Genomic DNA, 20767 nt, shown 5'->3' with positions numbered 1-20767 from the left:
TCTCAGGTGTAGCATTCACGCAAGACACAGAGAACATAGATTATATAGAAATTGTTATATAGATATCGTTAAGTAGATAAGTTCTTTTATTGTTATATATTGTGTGTAGAGTCTTGTATATAGCTTATTCATTCAATCTAATAAATAATATTTGTTATGCATGAACTTTGATTCCATTCGTTTATTGAGTTTCGGATCATTTATTGTTAACAACATGTCCCACCTCACTAAATTTAGCCCTCCTAATATAAATAAATAAATATATATATATCACGAGTTAGAACGAAAGATTAAACTAAATTTTATCCTAACTGGTGTCGGGAATCCTGACAGGAGACAGTGATTCTATGAATGTCTCGTCTCCACATATTTTTCACTCATTAAATGCAATCCTTCAACTTTGAGACTAATCTAAGATTAGTTGCTGAGTAAATGATATAAGAGTGATGACCTACTCTATATTTCTGGCTGACCTCACAATTATTTATGACCATAGCAAAAAACTTCTAAAAAAAATATACTTTGAAACATTATAAATCATTATAGAATATTAAACATTAGAAAAAATCTCAAAATAGCTTAAAAAGTCAGGATATTTATTACACTAAAGTACTTTTAAGATTTTCAGTTCTATCTTCAGATCATCAAATGTTTAATACAATATATATCCTGATTCCTGTAACTGTTTTGAGTTTGTTTTAAATGTTTATAGCCATGGAATCATCTTTTCCTGTTTTGAGTCATCATAGAATTTATATACTATAAATATCGATGACAACAACAAATTATATAAATATAAAAATAAATTAATATATATGCAATAAAAGATGTATTATATTATAATTTTCTAACCTCTGATGCTAAATCACTCTGTCTTTTTTCCAAAAGTTTAGCAACAACTAAGGCACGATGATCTCCACTTCGTTTAGTAGTGACTGCCCATTCACATAATAAACGAACAATGGGTTCATCTTGAATCAGTATTTCAGCAACTGTATTTACACCAGTTAGACTCTGATCTCTTTCACTTACTGCTGGAAATATTTTAGCATATAATGTATCTAAAGAATTTCCCACATCTACTTTATTAAAAAAATGACGATCCAAGGTATCTAGAGCATTAAGAACACGTTGAATAGTAGCACCTGAAAAATAATATAATTTTCAAATTTCTATGTAATTGTTAAAAATTTGTGATGCAATAGTTAGTACAATTATTTTGTAAACTTTTATTAAATAAAATTATTGCATAATATCTACAAAATTGATTTCATTAATAAACAAATCACATTTAAAGTAAAAATTAGGATATAAACCAATTTATCCTTTCAGTAAAAAGCCTGAATAGAAAAAATATATTTGAGAGTAAATCTAAACCATTTTCTTATAAGTTTAAATCAAAGTTTATATTTCAGGTCATATTTGTTTATTTGAATAAAATATTTATTTTTGAAATAATACTTGGTATTATTAATCTCAGTAATATAAACTAACTTCTCAAACCATTAGCAAAAATTTTGTAATTATCTGAAAATCTTTCATTTCCTGATTGACCAAGTATTGGTAATCTTATAAATTTTAAAAAGAAAATAAAATTAAAAATTAAGCATTCTTCTCATTAATTTATTAATTTTTCCACATAACTATTTCTTTTTACTTAAAAATTTTTATAAATTAGTAATTATTTTCCAAATTAACATTAAATATGGTTATGAAGCAAACTAAAATAGGCTTGAATTAAAGAAATATTCATAATTTTATATAAAATGAATTGGAGCACGCTGACAAAATTTCATTTGAATGAAACAATATATTTTCAATGTTGCTGAAATCTCTTTTGGCATCTATTTCCACACAGATATGAAGCTGTTCCTCCCATTCAATTCTTTGGTCTGTTACATCTGGTAAGACCAAGTGATATATTCTGCTTTCTTTGTTTCTTATAATGACTATTTTATCCACTTTTGGGAAAAGTGATCACATTCCCTCAATATGATTGGCACAGTGGGTCATACTCTGGATCATTGTTAGCAATAAGCAACAGTTTTTCCCCCCATCTGATCTTCTATATCCATATAAATTGGGATCAAATACAATTTGTGTGCAATTTAATCAACTTTTCTATGCCTGTCATCTATCTACTTTCATTATTAATTGTATTTACTCTACCACTCTTCTTCAAATATATTCTCTAAGATCATCTAATTATTTAGTAATGAGTATATATTAGTGAATAGACAAATTAAAAAACTAGAAATTTATATATAAATCATTTTAATAAAAATATGGTCAATCTCACTCAAACAATTTCATTAAACGAAAATTACTTTATATGTGATTTTATTCAAAATCCAGTTATAAAAAAGATTACTGAACAGAGAATTTTCAATAGATAGCAAAATTTTGTTCTATTTGATTATATTCTAAAATTTTAAACAACTAACCTGCAGCAGTTTGCTGCCATTTATCACAAGACCATCTAACTTCAGCAGCTCTACCTCTTTGCTGAATTTGTTGTTCTGCTTGTCTAAGTTCAGCACGGATCTACAAAAACAATAATAATTTTAAACTGTAATATTTCCTATTTAAAAAATTCTTTTTAAATAGTTTTAAAATTAAAATAAAAAAATACTTTAAAACAAAGAATTTTATAACACTTTATATTTTAAAATATTAAATATCAAACGTTATTCTTAGTTTTATTATTGTTTAATAGCTGTTTTATTCTTCAGTATTGCTATGTTTTAATATTTGAAAATAATTATGATATAATTTAATTTTAATAGCACTATAAAATTTCTCTGTCATGAATTCTTACTATTATTCAAAATAATTTTTGCTTAAGAAATTATATATTTTTATTATTTGTAGAGTTATACAAAATATTCTTAAAATTTATATAAATTTATCATAATCAATTCTGTTTATTACATTGTCTAATTTCTGTATCTTCAAATTGTCTTCTTTTTTAGCATTAGTTTGATTTTGGAAACAAGAAATAATCTACAGGAGATAAATAGAGAACAATTTAGATCTGCAACCCCATGTTTTGTCACAACTTTCTTAATCAATCATAAAATACCAAACATTCTTTTTGAAAATGCAACCATATTTTTTATTTTATAATAAATTTCAAAACAATGTCAAAATATATCTAAGAAAAATGTGAGGGGAAAAAAAAACATTAAGTAATAAAATAGCTAAGTTAGCTATTTTATTACTTAATTAGTAGCTAAGTAAACTAAGTTTTATTAAACAATTAAGAAAAGCAGTCCATAATGTTGCAAATTCAAATTCATAAATCTTTAAATGCTGTTCATAATTTGCAAATTTTCCATGTAAAGAAATGAGCAAATGTTTTGTTTTAATTCAAGCTGGTACATAATTTCACTCAATAAATAGTGTTGAGAAAAAACTTTGAAATAAAAATAATTTTATTTTTGGATATTTTAAAGCTCAGTTTTGAACTCTTATAAAAATCGAAACCATGATTTGGTAACTGTGACCAACTAATTCCCTCACATGCCTCTTGCCCTCATAATGTCTGTGTATGCTTAATTAATTCCCTTTTTTCTTCTTTTTTTAACCAAGCATTTAGATATTAAACATTACAACTTCACTTTTAAAACATAGGATCTCTGCATTTCAGTAAATTTTCTGAATTAATATCTGTAGGCTTAGCTGACATTATTTCATTTTATTGTAACATTTTTGCAGCTATTGCCATAATATTTTTCTACTGCAAATTTCCCTAGAATTGCTTTAGTTTCATCTGAACCGCAACACACAGTTAAAGATATGAACATATTCTGCAACCCTGATGCTCCTTAACTCTAAAGCTGGTATATTTAAAAGTGTGATCTGTATATAAAATTAAATGACCATCTGATATCAAAATTTTGTATATATCAGAAAAACTGTTGTCTTATCTATTCTTGTCATTTCTCAGTAACTGGTATATGGTTTAGTCATACGAATAATATGACTAAACCATATGCCATAGCCATTGCATCATTTGCTGCTCAATCAGATAATATAATATGAATTTTAAAAATTTATTTTTCATTACTGTACTATACTTAATTGTTTTGTTTATACCAATCGTTTGTTTTTTTTTAATTGTTTGTCAAAGTTAACAAACTATGTCTTTATTTACATTAAATTTTTACTTTAACTTTAAAAGGTTAATATAAAACAAAATGTCAAACTTTTTGATTATTTCTAAAGTTTACAACTATGCTGATCATTCACAACATCCATTATCTTACAGATCATCATACACATTTCAAAACCCAACAAATTTTGAAAAATATGTAAACAGCAGAGATAATTATACATGGCTTTATCAATTTGTAGGTTCATTCATATTTTTATCCAACTTGCAACAAAACATACCTCATTTACTCAAATATAAGATGCACCTTAATTTCTACATGCTCACCCACAGATTTTCTTTTTGAAAAATAAACAACTCAAGGCAAATTCATGTCAACAGAACTAATTCTGTTGAAATAAATTTGAGTCAGTATTGTACTGTAAAGTTAGATATGTATTACTGTCTTCCATGCTATCAAAATTGAAAACCTTTTCACTTTCCATGTTAGGTTCTTCTAAATCAATACTGGATTCAATACTTACATCTTGTCGTGTGCATTCATCATCAGTGCTATTTAGAGCATTGGAAATGCAACATTTCTTGAAAGAATGTAGCACAACTTTTTCTGGAGTTTTCATTCAAATACTTACAATGTTACCATAATAGACTGATAAAATTGTGAGTTAAGTTGACCTCTTAGAGATTTACTATTACAAATATTGGTCTAATAAAATTATTAAACTGATGCAATGGAATTACTGACAGAGCAATATGACACATGGCAAAAGGTAGCTAAAGACGAGGTATTACATTAATCTAAAACATATCCTATTTGCAGAATAACTAAAATTTGAAGAAAGTGCATCTTAAATTTGAGTAAATAGGGTAATATTTGTTCTTTACCATTACAAACAATAATAGATTCAGCTCTGAATCTATACATAAATTTTTAATAAATACATTTAATTCAGAAGTTTAATATTTTATTTAAATTGGTTAAACTATTAATAGTATCAATTACTGACTTCAAATGAATTTAGGATATCATTTTTGTGTAAAAGGAAGTAAAACATACTGAGTGTAGCATTAACAGTTTTTTATTTTTGCTAGCACTTTCAACAAACTTATGTTCATCATCTGCAAGCGAACAAAAAGTTAAAAATAGAATGCAATGTTCTAATGTAAGTGGAACACACATTATTTAAATTAAAATTAAAAACCATTATGAGTGTGCTACAAAATTTAATTATGCTAGATGTTGTAACAGCATTCATGTGTGGATATAGACCCATGTTAAGAGCATGATAGCAGATGTATATCACTATTTAAACATTTATATATGGCAGCCCACATGCTGGGCAAGTCAAGCATGGGAGTATTGAATGGCTCTAAGATTGTTGTAAGGAAAGATTCCCATGTAAACACAAGTTTCCAGTCACTGCAGCATCTAAGTAGTGTTATTTGAGTCCATAATAGGTTGTAGTTCTGTTCAAGCACCTTTTTTGCAAGCTCCATGGTATGCTTTCCTTTCACAAAGTCATCCTGGTGCTCAGCTAGGCAGCTAGCAAGCATTTGTGTTGTGGCCCAATGTATCTCGTGTTCATTCTCGTTACAAGATTCTCCAACGATACAGCATAGATTCCAGATTTTTCAAAGGAGGAAATTTATTTCTATCATTGCAAATGAGTCTGCACAAATTTGGTATTGAAGATAGGTGCAGGAGAAAGCTGTTACCTGAATATATGGCAAATGCTTATGGAAAGAGGTTCAAAGTATGGCAATGACGGTTGAACTACCGACACTTCACTCTTGTTATGTAGTGTTGTGCTTGAAAATAGAAATTCTCTGACCATGTTACACATATGCATAAACTTGGCACTTGAAAAGCCAACTGTTTGTACTGCCAAACTCATGGTGTTTAACTTAATGTTTACAAGCACTTGCATTGACGGTAATAAAAATGCTGTTCTAATGAGGGCAGTGATAGTAGCATCAACATATTGCAAAGGTTGAAGAGCATCTGCTGGGATGATATGAGGCACCTTATTAAATTTATGGAAAACTGAAAATAGTGCCCTTCAAGAGATCTATGATTGTGCAAATTAAAGAATGTCATTGCCGCAACAACCTCTTCTTCCGAAGTGAAGTTAATAGAGGTGTATACACTGAACATTTGTTGTTTTAAGGTAAAACACGTTTCATCTGTATCCTCCCACTCTATGAAAATATCATCAAAATAACATAAATACATGCATTATGTTAATGATATTCTCACAGTGCAGCCAAACTATTGCTGCCATTCTGATAAAACAATTTTACCAGCAAAGCTCAGTCTTTCTTCTGTAAGGGCATGATTAACAATAACAGAAAAGTTCACAGAATGATTTCCTGGCTTTGAATGCATTTGTAGGTCTGTCTACTTTGCATAAATATTTCCTAAAAAGCATCATATGGTGGTGATTATTTTTATTGCAGAAATCTTTTTCCCATGGTCTATATAACATATATGCCAAGTTTCATTAAAATCCAATAAACAGAACAAGCTCTAGAGGATCTGAATAAGGTCAGTTTAATTATAACCACACTGTATATTAAAGTTAGTAACAATTTTCTATTGATTATTTAATCTTTTCACAATTACTTTTAATATTTGATAATTGGCTAATTAATTGATTAATATTTGACAATACTGGCTATTAAAATTTTACCATAATTAGAAATACTTTCTATTATTAACTCCTCATTATACTGCACATGTCTGGAGACAAACCAAATGAGCCAGATGTTGCATTATAACTCCATGCAGATTTGCATTTTTTAGATTGTATTTCATATAATAAGGGCTTCAATGAAAATGACTAGAATAACGTAATATCTCTCTGTCAATAGAAATTCAATGGCAACCAATTTTTTTTAAAATATTATTGGTTAAAGTACTTTTATATTTGGAAGACTGAAAGTGTAATATATCTAAATGAATGATACAAAATGGGGTTACTGTAATATTAATAATCTCAATATACAAGATTAATATTAGTAAATTCTTTATATATTGTATCCAAATTTTGCAATCATTTCATTCAAATCAAAATTTAGGTTATCTATTATTTGATGTATTAAATTTAATACATCAAAGAATGTCATTTAAATAAATACACCAGTGAATAAAATAATAATGTAAAATCAATCACTACATCCTTTTAAATTCATTATAAAAATTAAATTATAAGATAAAATTACACATATTTTATAATGATAAAATAAAAAGAAACTTACTTGAGTATTAGTGGACCGTGGTGGCATTGGTAAATTTGAAGGTGCACAAGGTAATAAGTCTAACGGAGAACCATTTAATACAGAATTTGCTTTTCCTTCTCCAATATTATTCCAAACAAGTGCACTAGGACATTCTAAGGTGATTACCTAAAGCAGAAATGAATTAGGTTTGTTGTTAATCAAGATAATCAAGATAATAAAGATGCAAAGTAAAGTTAAATAAAAATGCAAAGTAATCAAGCTTAGAATCAAAAATTTTTAAAATTTTTGTAAATTCATGATTAATCCAAAATAATTCAAACATGTTTGAATTCTTCTGGATTAATCATATAGTTTGTAATTCAATTGTATTACAAATCAATTAATATGAAACATATTAATTTTGAAAATCTTAATATTTTTCAAATTTTGCATACATACATAACATATAAAAACTTAGAAGGAAAAGCAACCAAATGACTAACTTTTAAATATTTCATGCTTAAAATAAAAATCTATATTTATTTAAAAAAAATAAAAACAATGTCACTGACAATTTATAGCCTCCCCTATAAAACAAGCAAGCAACAATACCTGTTAAAATAGATAATAAAGAAACAATAAACAAAATAGGCATTTAGGAAAAATGCCAATTTTTTTTTTTAACAGATTTAAATTTATGGAATTTTAGATACAATTTATTTTCAATTTTGTTTGATGCTTTATAATGACAGAAGAAGAATGATTTAATTGTTACATTGAGATGGTAGAATGGAATGGTGATATATAAAAACTGTCTTGTATTAACAGATGGAATATATTATATGTATATTAATATGATGCAGCAAAAGCAGACCATTGAAATAGTTCTGAGTAAAAATTTAATCAAAATATTTGATATGTTTAAACATGTCAGAAAAGCCTAAGTGAGATCTAGCAACTTCAAAAGAGTTGATAATAGACAGATGTGATAATTTGTTAAAAAGGAGAAATATTTTAGCAGTTTTAGCATTGTTTTTTTAAAGCCCGAATATTGAAAAAAATATAGCATTTAGTGTGTTCTCGTTTGAAATAGTTTTGAAATTGCACCATAATATTCCACAAAATATGAAAATTTTTTTGATGAAATTATCTGTGTATAGCTTAAAAGAAAGGTTTATGTGAAATTAAACCTATACATAATAAAATCTTTGATCCTGAGCATTTTTGAGAAAAAAGGAACCTATCTTAAGTTATTGAATTTATATGCTCTGGTGAGTGAGTGGTGTAATAGTCAAGTTTCAGCTTGAGTCTGTATCCCATAACTTCTGGGTTTGAATCACAACTGTTTTAACAATTTTTTTAATTTCATTTTTTATTTTTATTTTAAAAAATAATGAAATTTTTTATACATTGTTAAAAAAAATCAAAATTTGAACCCAGAACAGCCATAGGATACAGATTCATAGACTAAAATGTAATGTAACCACTACACCATTCACTCATATGAACATATTTGCACCAGTGAATATAAATCAAGTAACTTAAAATTGGTTCCTTTTTTATTTTCTCTTTTTGAGAAAATAAAAAAGGAGATTTGAGATTTTTGCTTAGATTTGAGTATTTTTGACTATTACATAAAAATTTATGTGAAATTAAACCTATATTTTTTTAAAATATGAAATATTTGAAAGTTAGATAATCATTTGGTTGCCTTTCCTTGTTATATGTTAAAATGATTTAAGATTAAATGTAATCATTATAATTGATTTTCCTATACATAACTTATAGGAATGATAATTTATATTATGATAATATTGCGGTTAATGTTACCCTAGGTCACAAAATGGCGGCGGCTGGATTTTTTCCCCATCCTGACGACCGCGGTGGGGGAAAAAATTTTCCCTAGAGTCGTGACGTCGATGCCTTGGAGTATTTTTCCCTGTTCGGTTTCATACCTGAGTTCGACGTTGGCGAGTGTCCTGTAACCTCGAAACGGCGACTTTCATGTGTGTAAATTTGGGACGGTAGAGGGAGCTTTTTCGTGACGTCGTGCGAGAGTAATATCGGCGGGTAATTCGTAGTGGTTTTACGAACGAATATGCAAATGCTTGATCTGTGACGTGAATTCTGTTCATTTCGATTCAATTTTATGCAAATTGCCTACCAGTTGGAAACGCCTGCTGCTGTGTTACAGTTCGGTTGAACAGTCGTATTTCTTTTCATAACGATTTATCGGTTTCGAAATAACTATTAGCGCTTAATATTTGTTATTATTACTTCCTGTATTTGTAAGTATTCCTATTTCTTTTATTGTAATATTTCGCTAAGCATTAGAAAAACCTCTAATTAGAAATTAAGGAAAGGCTTTGTTTTTTTTTTACCTACATCCCAACCTCCCCTCTTTTAGTTTATTACAAATTGTTCGGAAATGAGTGATTTAGTCGATTTGCTTTCCAACGACGAATTTTGGTCGAAATGCACTTGCCGTGATTTTTACAAGTTGATGGAAGGCGAATTTTTGGAGTTAGGTGTACCTCCTCTTATCGATAGCGCATTTAAATTTGCTGCGAAATTAGGAATACAGCCGACCGAGGCCATTTGCATTTATTGTGATTCCCTATGCAAATTATACTACCGGAATAATAGAGAAAGCTGTTTCCTGCGATGCACGAAGTGCCGTACAATGACTTCAGCCTTCGAAGGTACATTTAAAAGTAAATTTGGTCGCATTTCCTGGGGTAGCATTCTGTCGTTTATATGGAACTATCTTTGTCTGGAATGTACTGCGACGACCTCTGCGATTGCGGCAGGCATATCTAGAAAGGCAGGTGTCGATTGGTCCAATCACATAAGGTTGGTAATGCTTATTGCTATGAGTAATATGTCATCATTTAAAATCGGAGGGCCAAATAAAACAGTGGAGATTGACGAGACTGTCATATGTAAGAGAAAGTACGAGAGAGGGCGTATATTAAAGAGCACGAAATGGGTGGTTGGCGGAATCTGCCGGGAAGACAAGAATTGCTTCGTATGTCAGGTTAACGACAGATCAGAAAATACTTTGAATTGGATCGTGTATAAATACGTAAATTCAGGCAGCACTATAATAACGGACGAATGGAAAGGATACATGCATATTGACGACATCGAAGGGGTAGCAGTCGAACATAGGACAGTAAATCATTCGAAAAATTTCGTCGATCCCAAAACAGGAGATCATACTCAGAATATCGAACGCCTCTGGGGCTATTTAAAAAACAAGAAACACCTGCCAAAACACTATACTAGTGATCTATCTGACTCGTATATGTACTTGTTTATGTATAAGAAATTCTTGAATTGGCCCTCCAGGAAACCAGGCGAGAGATTTCAAATTTTTGCTCAACACTTACGCAACATCTATCCTGGCAGTGGAAAAGTGCCGATTTGGCACGAGCCCGAAACTGTTCCTTCGGCGCCTGCGGCGATTACAAAGCAGAAAGGAAACAAGAAACAAGAAGAAGGGAAAGGTGCCAAAAAGCAGGAAAGTGCTTCCACATCAAAAGAAGGAAAACGCCAATCGACAAATAAAACAGCGGCCGAAGGAAAAAGAACAGGGAAGAAAAGAAATGCACGGAAAGAAAATCTGGAGGTAAGCGAAACCGGGAAAAACTTGGATCGGACAGGAAAGAAACAAAGGAAGAAGTAGCCAACATTCATCGGAAAGTGAGTAAAAAATTACTTTTTCGCTTTTTTTAATTTGTTATATTTCGGATAAAATCCGCGTATACCGTCGAGCTATTCAAGATGGCGGCCGGTCACGTGGCCATCTTGAATCAAGGGAAAAAATTTTTTCCCGTCGCAGTCTCCAACGTAGGGAAAAAATCCAGCCGCCGCCATTTTGTGACCTAGGGTAACATTAACCAATATTGCAATATATAACTCTTTAAGTAGTATAGAATATCTTAAAAATGATTTTGTTCAATTATTCCAATTGCAAAAAAGCTTTATGACAGTCAACATCTGCAGTTTCAAAATTTTTAAATCTTAAGATAAAGTTTATAATATTAAGACAACAATTGGTCTAAATTTTGAATAAATATTAGGTAACCAAATAAATAATGTCGTTTTTTATTTTGATGAATAAAATATTTTATTCATCAAAATATTTCCTTTCACATTCAATTACACTTTCTCAACAAAAGGGCAGTTTGAAAATACCATTTTTATGAATGATCTGAATGACTCCTGGAAAAAAATCTTCCTTTGTGTTTAGTTTGGTGGACTTGAGTTATTGTTAATCCTGAGCATTTGAACATTGATCACTTTCTCAGCAGATTTGCACAGTGAGCAGCTACAAAGAGTACATGACAAAAGTTAAAACAGACATCTTTGATAAATGGTCAAGGTGTTTTTGTTTTTTACATGATAATGCTCACCGATACATTGCAGAAATTACAAGAAACAAAATAATACAATTGGGATGGGAACTTTTACCCCATCCTTCCTATTCTACTGACTTATCTCTGTTTGATTACCACATTTTTTTAATCTTTGGATAATCAAACGCATATTAATAAACCAACAAACACCCAAATAATCAGGCTACTAAATGGCTATAATTAATTAATAAATACAAAACGAATTTGGTATAGAGGTAAGCGTTAAATGCCATCTCTTAACTAAATTAATAATTATAATTTTAATAATTTAATAAATAATTGAGAACAATCTGGAAGAAAATAACTGACCCTGGGCAGGGTTAGCCATTTAGTAGCCTTATTATTTAGGTGTTTGTTGGTTTATTAATATATGTATCATTGAGCTTTGAGTTGTATTATAATCATATGCATGGAAAACAATTTACAAATCACACAGATGTAAAAAAGTAACTCAATTTTTAATACTAAAAAGTGTATTTTCAAACTGTCCCCCATTAAGAAAGTGTAACTGTGTGTGAAGGTCAATGTTTTGATGAATAAAATTATTTTAAACGAAAAATACAAGCATTTTTATTCACATTTCAAAAATGACATTATTTATTTGGTTACCTGATATTTCAGATGTTTGTATCTAACCTAGCATACCCAGACAATAAAAAGTCATAACCAAAAAACAACAAAAAATAATACAGATTTAAATAATTGATTCAGAGAAATCTTTTCTAATGCATTAACAGAATTAAGTGAAAACTTTAAATATTTTTTATGATCAGTTAAATCAGGAATTTGTATTTATCACTTTGTGACACACATTTTCATGCATAAATTTGAAAGTTTGATTAAGAGGTATTACTGACAATAAATAATCAAATTTACATAGTAATCAAAGATTAAAATAATTTATTACATTTAAATATTTACCTGAATAACTGCTGAAAGACCTAAAACAATACTTCGATGATGAGAGCATCCAAGAAATTCTACAATACTTGCAGTTAATGGATTAAATGATGTTTGAGTTGGGGTAGGAGACATAGAAAACCTGAAAATTATTTAATTATTTAAAAAATACTTATAAATAAATAAATACACACACACATAATATAATATAATAAATGAATTAATTTTGCTAAATTAAATCAATGTAATTTTAATTCTGTAATTTGTTTATTTCTCATAGCTAAAAACTAGATTATTTGAAGATATTTATATTTACATGAAAAAAATCAAGTATTTATTACAAGTCAGTTTTTATACATTATATTTAATACAGTGTAAATTAAAAATATATAAGCCACATATTATATAATAGAAATACTACACCAATACTATTGAACACTACAATATAATGAGTTAAAATACTCAAAATATCAATAAAAATAGTTAAAAAAGATAAGAATATCTCACCTTAATAATGAAAAATAATAAATTGAAATCATACTATACAATAGTAAACTAATAACATGATGGCATTACTCAATACTATGTTTTATTCATATTGGTTGATGTCGTGTTTTGCACTAGACTAAACTTAGCTTTAAATGAATCAATGAATGACATCAAAACTTTATAAGAAAAACAAAATTTAAAAACAGCTATCTGCAGTTATGACTATTATAAACTTTTATAAAACATTACTTTTATAATAAGTAGGAATGATATAAATTGAATTCAATGAAAAGGATATTGAAATATTTAAAATATTCAGTTCCTAGATTTGGTGAAAAAGTTAGTCAAAAGTTTTCAATATATATGAAGATTTGCCAAATCAGCAGTTTTGCCTAGGCTTTAAAAGAGTAAAGAATGTAAACCAAGTAAAAAAAAAAAAATAGATCAGAAAGCCAGGAGCTATAAACAAACTAAAAAAAAAAGGAAAAATTTTAAACTAGTTTTTGATTATTAATACAAAAAAAAATTAATATGCATCCCATACAGCAGAGACAAGATATCAGCTGGTAAACTGGCTGTGGGGTAAGCAGAACACAGGAAACAGCTGAGAAAATATATTTCTTCCTGATCTTCCTTTCTAATAAACAACTCTTGTAAATATTATTTATATTATTTGTATACCTGGTCCTTTAGGAGACTACTATAACTATACCATACAATAAAACAAAATATAATTTGTTTCTGTTATTCACTTAACTATAGAATTAATTAAAAAGCTGAAAAAATTTTTCACATAAATTTTCTTGATTACCAGCTTGGATGAAGTTAAAAAAAGCTGATGGCATGACATCATCAAATAAAGTGATATTTCCATAAACTGATTATGTTAAATGTTCTTCTACTGAAAACATTAGAAGTGATTACCAAGTTTTATGCTAATTATTTATATAGTTTATGCTACATTACTGAATGCATGATATTATTTGGATTTTTTGTTGTATACTCTGTTCTAAAATGTTAAAATTTGTAAATATTGTTAATTTTTAATTGTTTTAGCAAAATTTGTAAATATTCTCATAAATAGGTTAAACATATTTTGTTATACAAATTAATATGTTCAAAATGATTTAAAACTAATTACTAGCCATTTAAAATACAAAATCATAATTGGTTAAAATAAAACTCCTCCAATTTTACCTGAATTTCTACAATTTAATAAAAAGAAACCATTATTATAAAATATTCTTCAATAGTTATATTTGCATAAACAAATTTTTTCTACTTATTTTTTTGAGAAAACTACTACTATACTTTACTCACTACCTAATCTTCGGACTGTCTGTCTTTCTTGTATTAATGCTGAGGATAGATGAACAATCTAACAGCCTTTATTTATAAAAATATTTTGCCCATAAAGAAATATTACATTTTTATAATATTTTAGTGTAAATAAAATAATAATTTTTATTATAGGGTTTTATTTTTTCAATTACACAAAATGAATTTTGAATTAATATACTGTATGAAGAAATTCATAAACTCATTTTTAAGGTATTTCAATAATTATTTATAAAATTATATAAATTGAATCAAACATTAGAATCCTACTACTAATTTTAAATATGAACAATGCTAATTATTTTAATTTACTTACCCATTTGATGTATTCATTAATGGACTCTGACATCTTGAAGAATTAGCATGATATTCACTTATTAATTGATTTAATTTTCTAGCACAGTGATGTGCTAAACGACGAGATAAGAGCTCTGAATGAACAAATTCATCCACATACTGCATAAAAAAATTAAAAACTCATCACCTTTAATAAATAAAACATTTTCACAAATAAACTGAAATAATTAAATAATTACTTTAAAATATGAGATCATTATGTCATAATTGCTGTAGATATTTATTTCCATTTTTGTTGTTTATATAAGTCTATCTTCAAAAAAATCTGATATTTAAATTTATTTAGCCAAAAATTACTTACCTAAAACTAAGTTACATAAAACTTTTTATCTTAAAATATCCAATAATTATAGACAAAACACCTACACCAGCATATTTCAAATTAACACATTTTTACTAATGTTTTCATCTTTTTATAACAGACATCTTCAGGTATATTTAACACAGAACAAAACAGACAAATTAAAATCAAACAAGCTTTTACAAACAAATTAAAAATTCAGTTTAAAATTATTTTTGGAATAACTTACAAAATGAGTTTAAATTATTTCCCAAAAAATTACGTGTTTAGTTTAAAATTATTAAAATTGATGACATTCTCATTGTGTGGAAAGACAAACCTAAACTCAACATAGTGCTTAAGTATTTTAATGACAACCCTTTTGGCCTATCATTACATGTTGAGAAAGAAAGTCATAATGCTATATATTTTTTAGATAACATCAAATAGGAATAGGGTCTACTTTCCACTATGATTTACCATAAGGAGTCATATTCACCCTTATTTATACCATACAATTCACATGACTCTTACTGTTACAAAAATTACCACTTTTTGATCTGTTGTAGAGTTCCTACACATTGTTCAGAGAAGCGTGAAAAGGAAAAAGAACTATCATGCATTACATCACTAGCAATACAGCCTGAGTACCCATCCTCTTAATGGATAAAACACTCACAAAACAATATCTACAGCCTGAGAACAAACCCATGCCACAGGAGAGAGAACTGATGGTAATAATGTATAAGTGACATGATCTTAAATCTATAGAGAAATTGCCAGAACAACTAATGTTCATTTAGCATATAGATGTTCACCGATGATTTTTTCACTCATCAGAAATGATAAAAACCCTATATCTGACTCTTGCTTGTCCAGTATTTACGAGGTACCAGTATGTGACAGAAAAATTAACCACACATTATTATATATTGGTGCAACTACAAAAAGTCTTGCTATGAGAATGAAAGAGCATGAATATATAATCAAAAAGAAACTTTCATCCATGTCCTTAGCCACTTATGCCAGATGTGAGGACATACATATCAATCTATAGGACATGAGATTACAGGTTTCTGACAGGACACACTTTAAATACTTGGAGTCAATTGAAACCTATAGGACACTTAATAATGGAGTAGGAATTAATTTCAAAGAAACGGACACACTATCCACTACTATATGCACACTATAGCATGCTTTTTTAGAACTCTCGTAAAGTTTTTCTCATATACATCTCACTAGGCCATGCAGATACAAACTTACACAAATGAAAATTTAAACTAAATTAGTTATTTATGTGAAAAATAATTTTAAAATGTAATTTGTTCAAGAAATAATTTTAAACTGAATTTGTAATTTGTTCATAAAAGCTTGTTCGATTTTAATTTGTCCATTTTGTTCTGCGTTATATATTCCTGAAGATGTCTGTTATAAACAGATGAAAACATTAGTAAAAATGTATTAATTTGATGTATGCTGGTGTAGGTATTTTGCCTGTGTTTAAATTAATATATCCCAGTATTGAAAAGTTATTGTCCAATAATTATTAAGTTGTTCAAAACCAGGACTTTTTAGTCTGAAGATATGAAGAAGAAAGCAATTTTTCTGAAAATGTAATGATAGTAAGAGTAAAGTGCCCACAGGTGGCATGCGTGTGTCAGCTTGTCATAGAGTAGATTATTTGGTCAAAAACGTTATCTCATTAAACTTGTTTTTGGAATTTAAAGGTGTGAATTTTTGACATGGAGCAGATGTATCAAAGATGGCAAACAGTAGTGTCAGTGTTCATATGGCATAGCATATTCTGATAAAGTCTCATGTTAAATAAAGCATTAAACTGACCAAAATTCACTGAAGGCTGCAAGCTCACTATGGCAATGAGACACTGAGCTATAGTAAGACTTTCAAATGGTGCAAACATTTCTAGGAGGGATGAACTTCTATGAGCAACAACCCTAGCCAGGGAGGTTCCCCAGCAACTGCAGTTATCCCTCCTGCGAACATCCAGTATGTCAAATGTTTGATCTTGAATAATCAACAGATAACCTGTGATGAACTTACAGCAGAAACTGGTCATTCTTTGGATACAATCAACACTATTATTTATGGTCATCTCCACTTCAGAAAAGTTACTGCACAATGGGTACACAAGCAATTGTCATTGTTTAACTGAAACAGAAAAATGGAAATTAGCATCTAGTTGAAGGAACATTTCAATGATGAAGGTTAGAGTTTCTTGGACTGTACCATTTCCTGTGATGAAATAGTTCATCACTATACTCCAGAATTGAAACATGCATCCAAGCAGCGTAAACACCAACTTGCCCCCCACAAAAAATTCCATCATTTTGCCTGCATGGTGCAGGCAAACTGCCATATGGCCACAGTATTCTTAATTAATAAAAATTATGAAAAAAGAGCAGAAAAACAATAACTTATATTTTCCCTCAAATCAAAAAAGAATAAAACTGTCATGAGTAATGCATGAAATATGCACTAAACCAATTTAATATAATTTTCTCTTTCCATTTTCCCAAAGCATGAACCAGTTTTTACATCTAAATTATTATAAAAAAGAGAGATTCAAAATTTTTCCTAAAATGTTCTTAAAACATAATAGAAAGCTCAGCCCTTCAAAAAAACTCAGTCCTATCTTTTAGTTATTATTATCTTCCACTTACAAACAATTTATGCTGAAAATTAATAGATATCAATATGCAAAAATAAACATTTGTTATTAAATTACTTTAAATCCTTTTCTTCAATTATCACAGAAGTGACATTGGTTTGATTAATATAACATCATCATGAAACTAATTATGTTCAACACATTAAAAAATTTATTGTATTTTTACAATGAATTTTTTAATCAAAACTTTATCATCAAATTTTTAAAAATTAAAACATTATTTATTCCATATGTTTTATAATCTGAAAATCCAATAAATTATTCTTGATAAACTTCACACAGTTCTTGATAAGAAAAATTAAAAATTTTAGTTTATATCTCATGTCAATCAAATTCAAAGAGAGCTAAATTTTGACTGACAGATGAATTCACTAATTTACATATTGATGATAATTAAAAAGTTTATAGAAAGAATAAACAATATCAGTGTATATGATGTGCTCTTAGATGTCTTAAATTTTTAAAAATTTAAATTTTCATACTAGAAGCATTTTTAAAAATTTATTTCAGAGAAAACAGACATCTGATAGATATAAATTTAATTTATTATTTTTAAAGAAAAGCATTAACTTTATGAATTATTTTTTAATTGAAGGAATGACTACTAACCTGAAGTACCAATGGCATAATTAATTTCATAATTGGATCATCTGGACATTTAGTTTTCTCTAAAAGTTCTAATATCCATAACAGAAAATCCTGTCTATCAAGTAAGCCCTCCTAAAAAAACAATATATTATTATAAAAAAGTCTCAAGCAATTAAAAAAATTAATTCAATATTCACATAATTACTTTACTGAAATATACTGAAAATATCAATTTTATTAACTTATTATCACAAAAACTAATATCTGACATAATTAAATCAATGCTGTAATATTTTAATTATCTCTATCTTCTCCATATTTAATGAAAATAAAAATATTAAATTAATAAATGGTGTTTTTTCAATATTCAAATTATTCTTCTTTAAAGCCATTATCTGAACAATTAAACATAAATTAACTCTTAACAAACAATAATAATCAATTCTTTAGTACTAAAACACATAATTCTTAGCTAATTTAGTTAATCTTCAATAAAATAAATTACTTAAGGCTGACAGTGATAGATACCTTAAAGTTTTATCACTTGATGAAAAATAAGTAACTGTCAATAAAATCTTGAAAAATCTTTAAACACATATATATCATTTTAAAATGTTAACAACTGCTACTTCATAACTGGTAATATTAGACAAAAATAGACACTGCAAAATTCTAACAAACCAGGGAAAAAATTATACACAAAGTGCCTGTGTATGAATTTCTTGCTGGTTTGTTAGGTTTTTGCAGTGTTTATTTTTGTTTATTATTTTAAAATAAAGTTGTTAATAATTTCTTTTGTAAGATGAAACTGTATATAAATATATAAAAAATGCATAAATGTGTCTATAAACTATATATTTTATAATTGTTTTCACTTGTCTTTTTAATGTCAGAGTCAATAAAACCAAAATATTTCCATTAATTATAGTTTTATTTACTTCCTTAATATTAACCAGTCAATTATTATCACCAATAAAAATGAGTCCCAACTGATTATTGTAAGTAGATTCTACTGTAATCTATTTTAGCTGAAAGTGTGATTTATGCTTTCTTTTTTTTTTTAAACTTAAATTTTTAAACAATAAAAATAAATCATAAAATCTGAGTTTGTAAATAAATAAAATTTATTTTATTTTACAAATCTGAAAATTTTAATTTGAAATAAATTAAAATTTTCAGAATATTGAAATAATATTAGAAATAAAGTCAGTTCAATTAATTAAAAAATCTTTAAACATAGAAGAAACTCAAAATATATTAATTTCAAATACTTTTATGAGTGAAAAAGAATATAAGTTAAAATACTTTTAAAACTATATAACATTATAAGATAATTGTCCTATGATATACTATTTCTTTGAATTTTTAAATAACTTATAAAAAAATTATAAATTTTTATTTATATTTAAATATTGAAGCAGACAATCTTTCTGATAATAAAATAGCAAATTTTCTTGTTTTCAAATAATACTAGTTTGAATAACTGTCATTAATTAATTAAGTTACTTACTTCAAATAAATGTCTTGCTAATTGACAAATATACTGCCAATGTTTATATGCAACATCTACTGATACATTCAGAGAATTTGATCCTGTAGAACTTGAACCAATAACATTGCTATTACTACCAGAACCCATAGATGTAGATGTAGTATTTGATGCACTACCTAAAGCAATGCTACTATGATAATGTTCTGCTAATTTTTGAAGTTGTTCCCGTAAAAATTTACACAATGCTTGAGTCCACTCTAAAGAAAAATAGAAAAAAATTTTAAAAATATTAAATAAAATGAGTTTTCAATGATAAATATATTTACTAACACCTACATGCAATTTTCAGCAAATAACTATAAAAGTTCTAAGGTTTTCCACCACTATTTAGAGGCCCTCATCAGGAAATAAAACAAAAGCAAAAAAACAGTTCTATTTCCTGATGAGGGCCTCTAAATAGTGGCAAAAAACTTAGAACTTTACAGTTATTTGCTGAAAATCACATATAATTATTAGTTTCATTTTGTACTGTTCCAGTTTTTACATGTGCTGTTATGAATATATTTACCAAATAATTATTTTTCTTTCCAGAAGAAATTTCAAAAAACAAAATAAGTCGAATCTGCTTATTGTATCTAGTATGATCTGAGTAAAATTAAGTGCTTATTTGATGATATGGTAAAGAAATCATCTTTTTTTATTTCTATTTTCTCAAAATTGTGTGCTTAACTTGATAAAGTTGTTTGATAATGTTAAACTGTTCAGTAAGCAATTTCAATTAAAATTTAGAACATTTAAACTGATGACTGATAAAACTTTCTAATGAAAAATAATAATTTATCTAATATATATCTGTTATAAGCAATAATTAATATTT

General features: G+C 27.7%; 1 protein-coding gene across 4 annotated transcripts in view; it reads right to left on the bottom strand.

The window, feature by feature from the left end:
* Positions 1 to 20767, bottom strand: part of kto (kohtalo) — a 135392-nt gene that overhangs the window by 88166 nt on the left and 26459 nt on the right. For all 4 annotated transcript variants that reach the window (XM_067287050.1, XM_067287052.1, XM_067287051.1 and 1 more), the window contains exons 7-13: positions 19909 to 20147; positions 18420 to 18530; positions 14798 to 14937; positions 12676 to 12796; positions 7373 to 7519; positions 2445 to 2544; positions 853 to 1145 (exon numbers count right to left, since the gene is read on the bottom strand). In XM_067287050.1, the coding sequence (XP_067143151.1) occupies positions 853 to 1145; positions 2445 to 2544; positions 7373 to 7519; positions 12676 to 12796; positions 14798 to 14937; positions 18420 to 18530; positions 19909 to 20147 (1151 nt within the window). The remainder of the gene's footprint in view (positions 1 to 852; positions 1146 to 2444; positions 2545 to 7372; positions 7520 to 12675; positions 12797 to 14797; positions 14938 to 18419; positions 18531 to 19908; positions 20148 to 20767) is intronic.

The sequence above is a fragment of the Centruroides vittatus genome, unplaced genomic scaffold, assembly GCF_030686945.1.
Source record: "Centruroides vittatus isolate TY-2023 unplaced genomic scaffold, ASM3068694v2 scaffold_435, whole genome shotgun sequence".
In the NCBI taxonomy this organism is placed as follows: domain Eukaryota; kingdom Metazoa; phylum Arthropoda; class Arachnida; order Scorpiones; family Buthidae; genus Centruroides; species Centruroides vittatus.
The sequence above is the reverse complement of the archived record's forward strand: the minus strand, read 5'-3'. Positions and strand labels throughout refer to the sequence as shown.